The sequence below is a fragment of the Antechinus flavipes genome, chromosome 3 (assembly GCF_016432865.1).
Source record: "Antechinus flavipes isolate AdamAnt ecotype Samford, QLD, Australia chromosome 3, AdamAnt_v2, whole genome shotgun sequence".
In the NCBI taxonomy this organism is placed as follows: domain Eukaryota; kingdom Metazoa; phylum Chordata; class Mammalia; order Dasyuromorphia; family Dasyuridae; genus Antechinus; species Antechinus flavipes.
The window spans coordinates 84,123,861-84,136,899 of NC_067400.1; the positions used below are offsets into that span (position 1 = coordinate 84,123,861).

Genomic DNA, 13,039 nt, shown 5'->3' on the forward strand with positions numbered 1-13,039 from the left:
AATCTCTTTTTCTTTTTTTATTGCTAAAGCTAATATTTCTAATACAATATTGAATAGTAATGATGATAGTGAGGAATCTTGTTTTAGCCCCTGATCTTATTGGGATTGGTTCTAGTTTATCCCCATTACATCTGATGCTTCATGATGGCTTTAAATAGTTGCTATTCATCATTTTAAGGAAAACTCTATTTATTCCTATCCTCTCTAGTGTTTTTAATAAGAATGGGTATTAGATTTTGTCAAATGTTTTTTCTGCATCTATTGAGAAAATCATATGATTTTTGTTAGTTTGATTATTGATATACTTAGTTATGCTAATGGTTTTTCTAATATTGAACCAGCCCTGCATTCCTGGTATAAATCCTACTTAGTCATGATGTATTATCCTGGGAATAATTTGCTGTAATCTCTTTGCTAATATTTTATTTAAGATTTTTTCATCAATATCCATTAGGAAAATTGGTCTATAATTTTCTTTCTCTGTTTTGACCCTACCTGGTTTAGATATCAGCCCTATGTCTGTGTCATGAAAAGAAATTTGTAGGATTCCTTCTTTCCATATTTTTCCAAAGAGTTTGCAAAATATTGAAATTGATTGTTCTTTGAATATTTGGTAGATGGTTTACACATGTAAATCCATCTGGCCCTGGAGATTTTTTCTTAGGGAATTGATTAATAGCTTGTTCAATTTCTTTTTCTAAAATGGGACTATTCTTCCGGTTAAGATGGCGGAGAGGAGGCTCACAGTTGCATAAGCTCCGCGCTTTCTCTCACTATCCACTTCATTACAAGCCTCTGAATCAATGCTTGACTGAAAAAAACCCACAAATAGTTACCAAGAGAAGCCATCCTTGAGATCCGCCAAGAAAGGTCTGTCTTTACTGGAGGGCTGGGGCGGTTTTAGATCGGGCGCAGGCTGAGGGCAGCGGCAGTGAGAGCACGGGAGCAGACTGGAGAGGGGGTGGAGAGTGATCGTAGCCGTTTCTGCGGGGAGAGCTTCGCTACAGGTTTGGAAATTTCCTCCGGCAGCAAGTCAACAGCCCAGCAGAAAAGCTAAAAACACCGGGGCTGAAGAATACAACAGCAAACAGCTGAAGTCTCTCAGGACCTGGCCCCCCCCCCTTCCCCCCCCCTCAGTGACTCAGCACGCTCTGGGATCTCAGAGCGCAGGCGCAGCACAGTCCTGCTAGTGCCTCACTGCTACCACCTGCAGTCTGTAGAGGAAGCTCGATAACACACCCAGCCCCTCCCCAAAGAAAGACTCCAGTTTTTTTTCTGTTTTTCTTTGGTAGTTTATCTCTGATTAATAGACAGAATGAGCAAGAAGCTGAAGAGGACTTTAACCCTTGACAGCTTCTATACAGATAGAGAGCAGACTCTAAATCCTGAGGAGACTAAAAACAGGCAGTCCCCAGGTGATTCCCCAAAGGAGGAGATCAGCTGCTCCTCAGCACAGATGAACCTCATAGAAGTGATTAAAAAGGCTCTCACAAGGGAGCTAGAAGAAAAATGGGAAAAGAGTCTGGAGAAAGTTAAAGAGAGAGTGGATAAAGAAGTAAAATCCTTGAAAAATAGGATTAGTGAACTGGAAACAGAAAACAGCTCTCTAAAAAACAAAATTGGCGAAATGGAAAAAAATTCCACAGAACAAAAGAACTCAATTGGACAATTAGAGAAAGATTTTAAAAAAGTGAGTGAAGAGAATACTTCACTGAAAATCAGAATTGAACAAGTGGAATTGAATGACTCGAGGAGACAAGAAGAATCAGTCAAGCAAATCCAAAAAAATCAAACAATGGAGAAAAATGTGAAATACCTTCTGGGGAAGACAACAGACCTGGAAAACAGATCCAGGAGAGACAATCTGAGAATCATTGGACTCCCAGAAAAACATGATGAAAAAAAAGCCTGGACACTGTCTTCCAGAAAATTATCAAAGAGAACTGCCCAGAAGTCATAGGAACAGAGGAAAAAATAAACATTGAAAGGATTCATCGATCACCCACTGAAAGGGATCCTAAAATCAAAACACCAAGGAATATAGTGGCCAAATGCCAGAACCCTCAGGTGAAAGAAAAAATATTGCAAGCGGCTAGAAAAACCCAATTCAAGTATCAAGGAGCCACAATAAGGATCACCCAGGATCTGGCAGCATCCACATTAAAAGATCGAAGGGCCTGGAATATGATATTCCGAAAAGCTAAGGAACTTGGTATGCAACCAAAAAATAACTTACCCAGCGAGAATGAGCATCTTTTTCCAGGGAAGAAGATGGACATTCAACGAAGTAAGCGAATTTCATCTATTTCTGATGAAAAAACCAGAACTTAACAAAAAGTTTGATCTACAAATATAGAACTCAAGAGAAATCTAAAAAGGTAAAGATTAATCTTGGGAACTATATTTTGACTATATAGATGTATAAAGAATACATGTATACCTTGTTCTAGAAATTGATGTGGAAAGGACATTGTACCAGAAAAAGGGTAAAGTGGGGGTAGTACATCTCATGAAGAGGCATAGGAAACCTATTATATCTGAGAGAAAGAATGGAGGGGGATGAATATAGTGGGTATCTTACTGCCTTCAGAATTGGCTTTAAGTGAAAAATCTTAAGACATATTCAATCTATGGTGAAACTTCTCCCATCTCATTGAAAAGTGAGAAGGGAAAAGTGGAAAGGGAAGGAATAAGCTAAGGGAAGGGAATACGGGAACTGGGAGGGAAAGGGGTAAGATAGGGGGAGGAACTCTAAGGAGGGGGGAGGGATACTAAAAAGGGAGGGCTGTGAGAAGCAAGGGGTGCTCACAAGCTTAATACTTGGAAGGGGGGAAAGGGGAAAGAAGGGAGGAAAGCATAAACCGGGTTAACAAGATGGCAAGTAATACAGAATTGGTCATTCTAACCATAAACGTGAACGGGGTAAACTCCCCCATAAAGAGAAAGCGGTTAGCAGAATGGATTAAAAGCCAGAATCCTACAATATGTTGTTTACAGGAAACACACCTGAAGCGGGGAGATACATGCAGGTTAAAGGTAAAAGGTTGGAGCAAAATCTACTATGCTTCAGGTGAAGTCAAAAAAGCAGGGGTAGCCATCCTGATCTCAGATCAAGCTAAAGCAAAAATTGACCTAATTAAAAGAGATAAGGAAGGACACTATATCTTGCTAAAGGGTAGCATGGATAATGAAGCACTATCTATATTAAACATATATGCACCAAGTGGGGTAGCATCTAAATTCTTAAAAGAGAAACTAAGAGAGCTGCAAGAAGAAATAGACAGTAAAACTATAATAGTGGGAGATCTTAACCTTGCACTCTCAGAATTAGATAAATCAAACCAAAAAATAAATAAGAAAGAAGTCAAAGAGGTAAACAGAATACTAGAAAAGCTAGATATGATAGATCTCTGGAGAAAATGTAATGGAGACAGAAAGGAATACACTTTCTTTTCAGCAGTTCATGGAACCTATACAAAAATTGACCATATATTAGGACATAAAAACCTCAAACTCAAATGTAGTAAGGCAGAAATAGTAAATGCATCCTTTTCAGACCACGATGCAATGAAAATTACATTCAACAAAAAAGCAGGGGAAGTAGACCAAAAAATAATTGGAAACTAAATAATCTCATACTAAAGAATGATTGGGTAAAACAGCAAATCATAGACATAATTAATAACTTCACCCAAGAAACGATAATAATGAGACATCATACCAAAATGTATGGGATGCAGCCAAAGCGGTAATAAGGGGAAATTTCATATCTCTAGAGGCCTATTTGCATAAAATAGAGAAAGAGAAGGTCAATGAATTGGGTTTGCAATTAAAAATGCTAGAAAAGGAACAAATTAAAAACCCCCAGTCAAACACTAAACTTGAAATTCTAAAAGTAAAAGGTGAGATCAATAAAATTGAAAGTAAAAAAACTATTGAATTGATTAATAAAACTAAGAGTTGGTTCTATGAAAAAACCAACAAAATAGACAAACCCTTAGTAAATCTGATTAAAAAAAGGAAAGAGGAAAATCAAATTGTTAGTCTTAAAAATGAAAAGGGAGAACTCACCACTAACGAAGAGGAAATTAGAGCAATAATTAGGAGTTACTTTGCCCAACTTTATGCCAATAAATTCGACAACTTAAATGAAATAGAAAAATACCTCCAAAAATACAGCTTGCCCAAACTACAGAGGAAGAAGTAAATATCCTAAACAGTCCCATCTCAGAAAAAGAAATAGAACAAACTATCAATCAACTCCCTAAGAAAAAATCCCCAGGACCAGATGGATTTACATGTGAATTCTACCAAACATTTAAAGAACAATTAACTCCAATGTTATATAAACTATTTGAAAAAATAGGGATTGAAGGAGTCCTACCAAACTCCTTTTATGACACAGATATGGTACTGATACCTAAACCAGGTAGGCTGAAAACAGAGAAAGAAAATTATAGACCAATCTCCCTAATGAATATTGATGCTAAAATCTTAAATAAAATATTAGCAAAAAGATTACAGAAAATTGTCACCAGGATAATACACTATGACCAAGTAGGATTTATACCAGGAATGCAGGGCTGGTTCAATATTAGGAAAACTATTAACATAATTGACTATATCAATAACCAAACAAACAAAAACCACATGATCATCTCAATAGATGCAGAAAAAGCATTTGATAAAATCCAACATCCATTCCTAATAAAAACACTTGAGAGCATAGGAATAAATGGACTTTTCCTTAAAATAGTCAGGAGCATATATTTAAAACCATCAGTAAGCATCATATGCAATGGGGAAAAACTGGAACCTTTCCCAGTAAGATCTGGAGTGAAGCAAGGTTGCCCACTATCACCATTATTATTTAATATCGTATTAGAAACACTAGCCTCGGCAATAAGAGTCGAGAAAGATATAAAAGGAATTAGAGTAGGCAATGAGGAAACCAAACTATCACTCTTTGCAGATGATATGATGGTATACCTAGAGAACCCCAGAGATTCTACCAAAAAGCTATTGGAAATAATTCATAATTTTAGCAAAGTAGCTGGCTACAAAATAAATCCCCATAAATCCTCAGCATTTTTATACATCACCAACAAAACCCAACAGCAAGAGATACAAAGAGAAATTCCATTCAGAATAACTGTTGATACCATAAAATATTTGGGAATCTATCTACCAAAGGAAAGTCAGGAATTATATGAGCAAAATTATAAAAAAGTCTCCACACAAATAAAGTCAGACTTAAATAATTGGAAAAATATTAAGTGCTCTTGGATCGGCCGAGCGAACATAATAAAGATGACAATACTCCCTAAACTAATCTATTTATTTAGTGCTATACCAATCAGACTTCCAAGAAAATATTTTATTGATCTAGAAAAAATAACAACAAAATTCATATGGAACAATAAAAAGTCGAGAATCTCAAGGGAATTAATGAAAAAAAAATCAAATGAAGGTGGCCTAGCTGTACCTGATCTAAAATTATATTATAAAGCAGCAGTCACCAAAACCATTTGGTATTGGCTAAGAAATAGATTAGTGGATCAGTGGAAAAGGCTAGGCTCACAAGACAGAATAGTCAACTATAGCAATCTAGTGTTTGACAAACCCAAAGCCCCTAACTTCTGGGAAAAGAATTCATTATTTGATAAAAACTGCTGGGATAATTGGAAATTAGTATGGCAGAAATTAGGCATGGACCCACACTTAACACCATATACCAAGATAAGATCAAAATGGGTCCATGACCTAGGCATAAAGAACGAGACTATAAATAAATTAGAGGAACATAGAATAGTTTATCTCTCAGACTTGTGGAGGAGAAAGAAATTTGTGACCAAAGATGAACTAGAGACCATTACTGATCACAGAATAGAAAATTTCGATTACATCAAATTAAAAAGCCTTTGTACAAATAAAACTAATGCAAACAAGATTAGAAGGGAAGCGACAAACTGGGAAAACATTTTCACAGTTAAAGGTTCTGATAAAGGCCTCATTTCCAAAATATATAGAGAACTGACTCAAATTTATAAGAAATCAAGCCATTCTCCAATTGATAAATGGTCAAAGGATATGAACAGACAATTTTCAGAGGATGAGATTGAAACTATTACCACTCATATGAAAGAGTGTTCCAAATCATTATTGATCAGAGAAATGCAAATTAAGACAACTCTGAGATACCACTACACACCTGTCAGATTGGCTAAGATGACAGGAAAAAATAATGATGAATGTTGGAGGGGATGCGGGAAAACTGGGACACTAATGCATTGTTGGTGGAGTTGTGAACGAATCCAACCATTCTGGAGAGCAATCTGGAATTATGCCCAAAAAATTATCAAATGTGCATATCCTTTGATCCAGCAGTGTTTCTATTGGGCTTATATCCCAAAGAAATACTAAAGAAGGGAAAGGGACCTGTATGTGCCAAAATGTTTGTAGCAGCCCTGTTTGTAGTGGCTAGAAACTGGAAAATGAATGGATGCCCATCAATTGGAGAATGGCTGGGTAAATTGTGGTATATGAATGTTATGGAATATTATTGTTCTGTAAGAAATGACCAGCAGGATGAATACAGAGAGGCTTGGAGAGACCTACATGAACTGATGCTAAGTGAAATGAGCAGAACCAGGAGATCATTATACACTTCGACAACGATATTGTATGAGGACATATTTTGATGGAAGTGGATTTCTTTGACAAAGAGACCTGAGTTTCAATTGATAAATGACGGACAAAAGCAGCTACACCCAAAGAAAGAACACTGGGAAACGAATGTGAACTATCTGCATTTTTGTTTCTCTTCCCGGATTATTTATATCTTCTGAATCCAATTCTCCCTATGCAACAAGAGAACTGTTCGGTTCTGCAAACATATATTGTATCTAGGATATACTGCAACATATCCAACATATAAAGGACTGCTTGCCATCTAGGGGAGGGGGTGGAGGGAGGGAGGGGAAAAAAAAAATCGGAACAGAAATGAGTGTAAATATAATGTAATTATTAAATAAAAAAATTTAAAAAAAAAAAAAAAAGAATTTTGGCCAGCTCAAAGAACAGTGTTTTAGCGGTAGTAACTTTGGGGGTACCTAGTGGAGCGAAGGGAAATCAATCAATCAAATCTGCAGATATTATGTGCCTACTATATGTCAGATATTGTTCTAGGAATTAGGGCTATAAAGACAAATGAAACAGTCCCTAGTCCCAAGGACCTATATTGTATCACAAGTTTTAAAAAGTACATATATAAATATATACAAAATAACTACAAATAAAGAAGGTGGGCTGTACTAGTAAAGATTATTCAAAAAAAAAAAAAATAAAATAAAATAAAATAAAATGGGACTATTTAAGGAATTTGTTTCCTCCTCTGTTAATCTGAACAATCTATATTTTTGTAAATATTCATCCATTTCACTTAGATTGTCATATTTATTGGCATACAGCTGGGCAAAATAGCTCCTAATTATTGTTCCAATTTCCTCTTCATTGACGGAAAGTTCATCCTCTTCATTTTTGATACTATTTTATTTTCTTCTTTCCTTTTTCTGACCAAATTACCTAAAGATTTGTTTATTTTGTTGCTTTCTCCCCCTCTCCCCACAAAACCAGCTCTTAGCTTTGTTTGTTAGTTCAATAGTTTTTATTTTACTTTCAATTTTATTAATCTCCCTTTTATTTTCAGAATTTCAAATTTGGTATTATTTTTAATTAATATTTTTAATTGTGAAATGAAGAGCTTTGGAATGCTGATCAACATAATAAAACCAATTACAGTTCCAAAGGACTGTTGATGAAATATGTTAACTACCTATAGAGAGAGAGCTGATAGATTCAAAAGTCTTTTCTAAAAACATGAATAATGTAGGAATTTGTTTTGTTAATTATACATATTTGTATCCAGTTTTTTTTCTTACTTTTTCAAGAGTGGGTAAAGAGGAAGAGGAAAGGAGAAAATTCAGAACTGAAAGTAAAATACAATTGAATTTTTAAAAAATAAAGATTTTTGTCTTTCCTTAAAAGAATTTTAAGCATCTGAGAGCAAGTGAGGAACAATCCTTTTCTTTGGGGGCTAAGGAGGAAGAAGGAGGAGTCTCACAGATCATTAGCACTTACATCATACATTAATGTTTACAAAGGTTTTACATATATTGATGTTATTTGAAGTGACCATTTATTTTTCCTACGTACAAAGTTAAATCCATCTTTAAAAAAAGTAGCCAAATAACATTCATTTCAAGAATCATAATATTAAGGTGACACTTACCTATAGGAGGAAACCTGGCGTTTGGTTTGAATTTGATCCTCTAACTCTGTTATGTTAGTGTTCAGGAAATTTGTGAGGAGATCTTTTCGGCATATGTGATAAAGCAGTTCCTTCAAGAAGAACAGATTGTTCTCCTCCAACAAACCCTTTTCTTCAAGTATCTCAAAGAATTTCAAAGTATCATTGATAAGTTCCTGCCTCCTCAACGGGATGTGATCCAAGCAAAGGAATTTCAGAGCAGTCAGATCTTGACTATCTATTTCTTCTGAAATCTTGCACAGAATTTCACGGAAATCCATGTTTATCAGAACTTATGAAGGTGAGGTTCTAACCTGAGAAAAGAAACCCTATATTTTAGTTAAAGTAGATAAATTCTTAGTTGCAAACAATCCAATGTCTCTTTCCCATTCAGATGAAAGTTTTCACTTTCAGAGAGGATATTTCTCATTATGTTCAGTCTGTTTTTTATTAAATATAATGAACTTAAAGTTACTCTTCCCAACTAAACTATAACTGAAAAGTACTTACTACATAGTTATTCCTGGTACATAGTTATTGCTTGATAAATGTTAGACAAAAGAATGCAATTAATATTGAATCGTTCCAATGTATAGTCAACTTTCTCTTCTGTTTTCCTATTGCCCATTTTATTTGGCATATAATCAAAAGGGACTTTATATATAGATTACTTAACTGTATCATCTTTTCCCTTTAACTAGACTTTAAACACCTAGGGGAATAAGGATCATGTCTTTTAAAAGTTAACATCATTTTAATGGGGCATATCCTAGTAAGGCAAAACAAGTACTTGTGTCCAGAAAACCTGAATTCAAATCTACTTACTAGTAGTGTGATCTTGAGTGAACCACCAAGGCAAGACCTCTGAATCCAGATGTCCTTACCTGTGAAATGGAAAGCAAAATATTTCTGATTTCTGTTGCTGGTAGGATCAAATGATATGTAGTCTGTAAAGTACCTTGAAAATCTTAAGATACAATGCAAATTTGAATTGTTATTAATAGAAATATATTTTGCAGGATGCCTGGAATATGTTCATAATTCCAAGTTAGAAAAGAGCATTGAAAAATTCCTTCACTCTTTGTTCTATGATCAGATCATCTAGATTTCACAAGAATCTATCATACATGGATCTTGCAAACTTTTATCAGGATTACATCCAAGCTTATGATAACATTCAGATCTTTTAAAATCCTATAAATAGTCAGCCATGGCAGTGTATGTTTATAATCCCTGCTATTGGGGAGGCTGAAGCTGGGGGATTGCTTGAGCTCAAGAGTTCTGAGGTAAAGTAGGTTAAGCCAACTAGGCATTTGTATTCAATATCCTCAGTACAATACTGTACCAATGAAGTGAGTTGTAAATCAAAACGTGCAAATCTGGCTACTTTTCCAAAGCAACCTAAGTTAAAATTGAATAGATTTCCAAGGTTTTTATACATTTATATACATTTTCTTAAAAGTGAAATCAATGACACCCCCTCCGCTATCACCACCACAGATGAAACCCAACAGGATCTTAGTCTCAAAAATTTCAACATCTGATATCAGATATTTTCACACACACACACACACACACACACACACACACACACACACCATATTTAAAACACTTATTTTCATTTTTTCATTTAGCTGTAACACATAGTACATTCACCTCCCCCTATTTAATATGTATATTATTAATATAATAGCTCTTAACAAAGAAAAATGACTAAATCAAACAGATGAAATGTTACAAGTCTTTAACAAAGTCCAAAGAAACAAATTAATAAACAAGAGACAAAAATGGGTTTATTCTGGGTACCTTTTCAAATTGATCTTAAGTTCTATCCCCTTTGTCTTTTTTTCTTTTTAAAAAAAAATACAGTTTTAGTTAATGTTCTGATTCCAATCATTTAATTTTATATCATGTCTTTCAGTTCTTTCTCTTTTTCCTTCTATTTTATATATTTGCCATTTTATCACTAAATATTCTCCTATTATTATGTTATAATTAATTCTATCTGAATTATTTCAACCATAATTACACCATAATTTATTTCCTTGTTCAATTAGGTAAGCGAGTATTTCTTAAGCACTTGCCGGGAAGGGTTTAAAGTGAATTTTTTTCATTCTTCCCCTAACAACATAGATAGTTTGTAGCATGAGAGGAAGTGTAGTATAATGGCTAAAGAACTGACCTCAGAGTCATGAAGACCTGGATTCAAGTGAGGCCCTTTACACATAAGTTCTGACCTTGGGTCCTGAACAAATTATTTCACTTTTCAATGTCCCAAGCAACTCTAAAAGAACAGAAAGTGGACTATTTTAGGTGAAGTCAAGATGACACATGTTTCTTTCTGACCTTCTCCTACAGTCCTCAGACTAATTAGCAAATCCAGCCTCTGAATTAGTTCTAGACTGGCAGAATTCAAGAATATTGGGAGTGCAACAAATTACCAGCAGAAGATAATTTTGAACATCACCAGAAAAGGTCTGTTTCAATCAGGCACAGAGGGAGGCAGGCCAAGTGCAAGCAGGCTGAGCACAGACCAGTACAGATAGCACAGAGTCCCAAGATGGTGCAGATTCCACCAGGCAAAGAATCTACAGGGAGCAATCTACAACAGTGTTGGCTACTCTGCCCTGGTTGCAAGCCAGTAGATCAGCAGAGAAGTTTAAAAACATCCACATAAACACAAAAGGTAAATAGTGAATCCTGAATTGCCAGAATCTCATGGGACCTAGTCACACTCACCCAGCACTGGAAGTGAGTCTGCACGGACTCAACACAACTGCTGTTACTTGTAAAGGAAGCTTGGAAAATCTCCCCTGCTCTAAAAGCAGGCCTTAACTTTAAAAAAAAAAATGAGTAAAAAAAAAAAAAAAGTAAAAAGAGCTCTTATAATAGACAGTTTTGATGGTGAAAGAGAAGAACAGATTTCAAACCCTGAGGAGACTAAAAGCAGATTGTCTCCAGATTCCACCCCAAAAGGTGATATGACTTGGTCCCTATCACACAAGGCTCACCTAGAAGAAATTAAAAAGGATTTTTAAAAAGAGATAGAAGATCTCTTATATTATATTTACTCTTATATTAAGAGTAAAGGTATAAGGTTGGAAAAGAATCTATTATGAAGTAAAATAAGTAGGGGTAGTCATCCTGATTTCAGATCAAGCAAAAACAAAAATTGATATATGCACCAAGTAGTATAGCATCCAAATTCCTAAAGGAGAAGTTTAGAGAGTTGCAAGAAGAAATAGAAAGCAAAACTATAATAGTGGAAGATCTCATAGAATCAGGAAAGGAAATGAAAACTTTGCAAGAGGGTTTGGAAAAGGCATATAACTCATTAAAAGTTAGGTTTGATAAAATGGAAAAAGAAAACAACGCCCAGAAAAACAGAATTTGTGAAACAGAAAAAAAAATAATTCCTTAAAAAACAGAATTTGTGAAATGGAAAAGAAAAATAACTCCTTAAAAAACAGAATTTGTGAAATGGAAAAAAATCCCACAGAACAAAACAACTCACTCATTTTAAAATTCAATTGGGCAAATACAAAAAGAAGCAAAAAAAGTAAATGAAGAAACTAATTCACTAAAATTCAGAACTGAATAAATGGAAATGAATGACTCAATGAGACAATGAGGATCAGTCAAGCAAAACCAAAAAAAAAAAAAAAAAAGAAAAAGAAAAAATAGGAAAAAACAAAAAAACAAAAAACGTAAAATACCTACTTGGGAAAACAACTGACCTGGAAAACAGATCTAGGAGAGACAATCTAAGAATTAGTGAACTCCCTGAAAACCATGATGAAAAAAAGAGCCTAGACACTATTTTTCAGGAAATCATCAAAGAGAACTTCCGGGATGTCATAGAATCAGAAGGTAAAATAGCCATTGAAAGAATTCACCAAACACCTTCTGAAAGAGACCCCAAAATTAAAACTCCAAGGAATACCGTGGCTAAATTTCAGAACTATTGGACCAAGGAAAAAATATTACAAGTAACCAGAAAGAAACAATGCAAATACCAAGGAGCCACAATAAGGATCACCCAGGATCTAGCAGCTTCCACATTAAAGGATAAAAGGGCCTGGAACCTCACATTCTGAAAGGCAAAGGAACTTGGATTGCAGCCAAGAATAAACTACCCTGCTGAACTGAGCATTTTCTTCCAGGGAAGAAGATGGGCATTCAATGAAATAGGTGAATTCCATGTATTTCTGATGAAAAGACCAGAGCTAAACAAAAAAATTTGACCTCCAGATATAGAACTCAAGAGAAGCATAAAAAGGTAAAAAGAAAAGAACTCTTGAGAAGTATATTTCTGTTATGGGTATACATCAAGAGTGTATGCATAATCTGATTTTACTGTTATAATATAAAAAAGAAACTAGAAGGGATATTGCACTAGAAAAAGGGGAAAGTGGGAGTAAAATGAGGGACATTACATCTCAGGAAGAGGCAAAGAAAACCTATTATAATTGAGGGAAAGAAGGGAGGGTGTGGACATTGTGTGAATCTTACTCTCGTCAGATTTGTCTCAAAGAAAAAATAATAGTCATATTTGCTTTCACCAAGAAATTTCTCTCACCTTATAGAAAAGTAGAAGGGGGAAGGGAAAAGGGAAGGGGTATGCTAAATAGAAGGAAAAACAGAAATAGTAGGGGAAAGGTATAAGAAAGGGGTGGTCTCTAAAAGGGGAGAACTGCTTGAGGCAAGTAGTGCTCATAAGTAAAATATTGG

General features: G+C 35.0%; 1 protein-coding gene across 2 annotated transcripts in view; it reads right to left on the reverse strand.

Annotated features, from left to right (window-relative positions):
* CASP8 (caspase 8) overlaps nucleotides 1-13,039 on the reverse strand; it is a 66,444-nt gene that overhangs the window by 32,153 nt on the left and 21,252 nt on the right. For both annotated transcript variants that reach the window (XM_051983790.1, XM_051983789.1), the window contains exons 2-3: nucleotides 9,134-9,192; nucleotides 8,291-8,622 (exon numbers count right to left, since the gene is read on the reverse strand). In XM_051983790.1, the coding sequence (XP_051839750.1) occupies nucleotides 8,291-8,589 (299 nt within the window). In that variant the 5' untranslated portion in view covers nucleotides 8,590-8,622; nucleotides 9,134-9,192. The remainder of the gene's footprint in view (nucleotides 1-8,290; nucleotides 8,623-9,133; nucleotides 9,193-13,039) is intronic.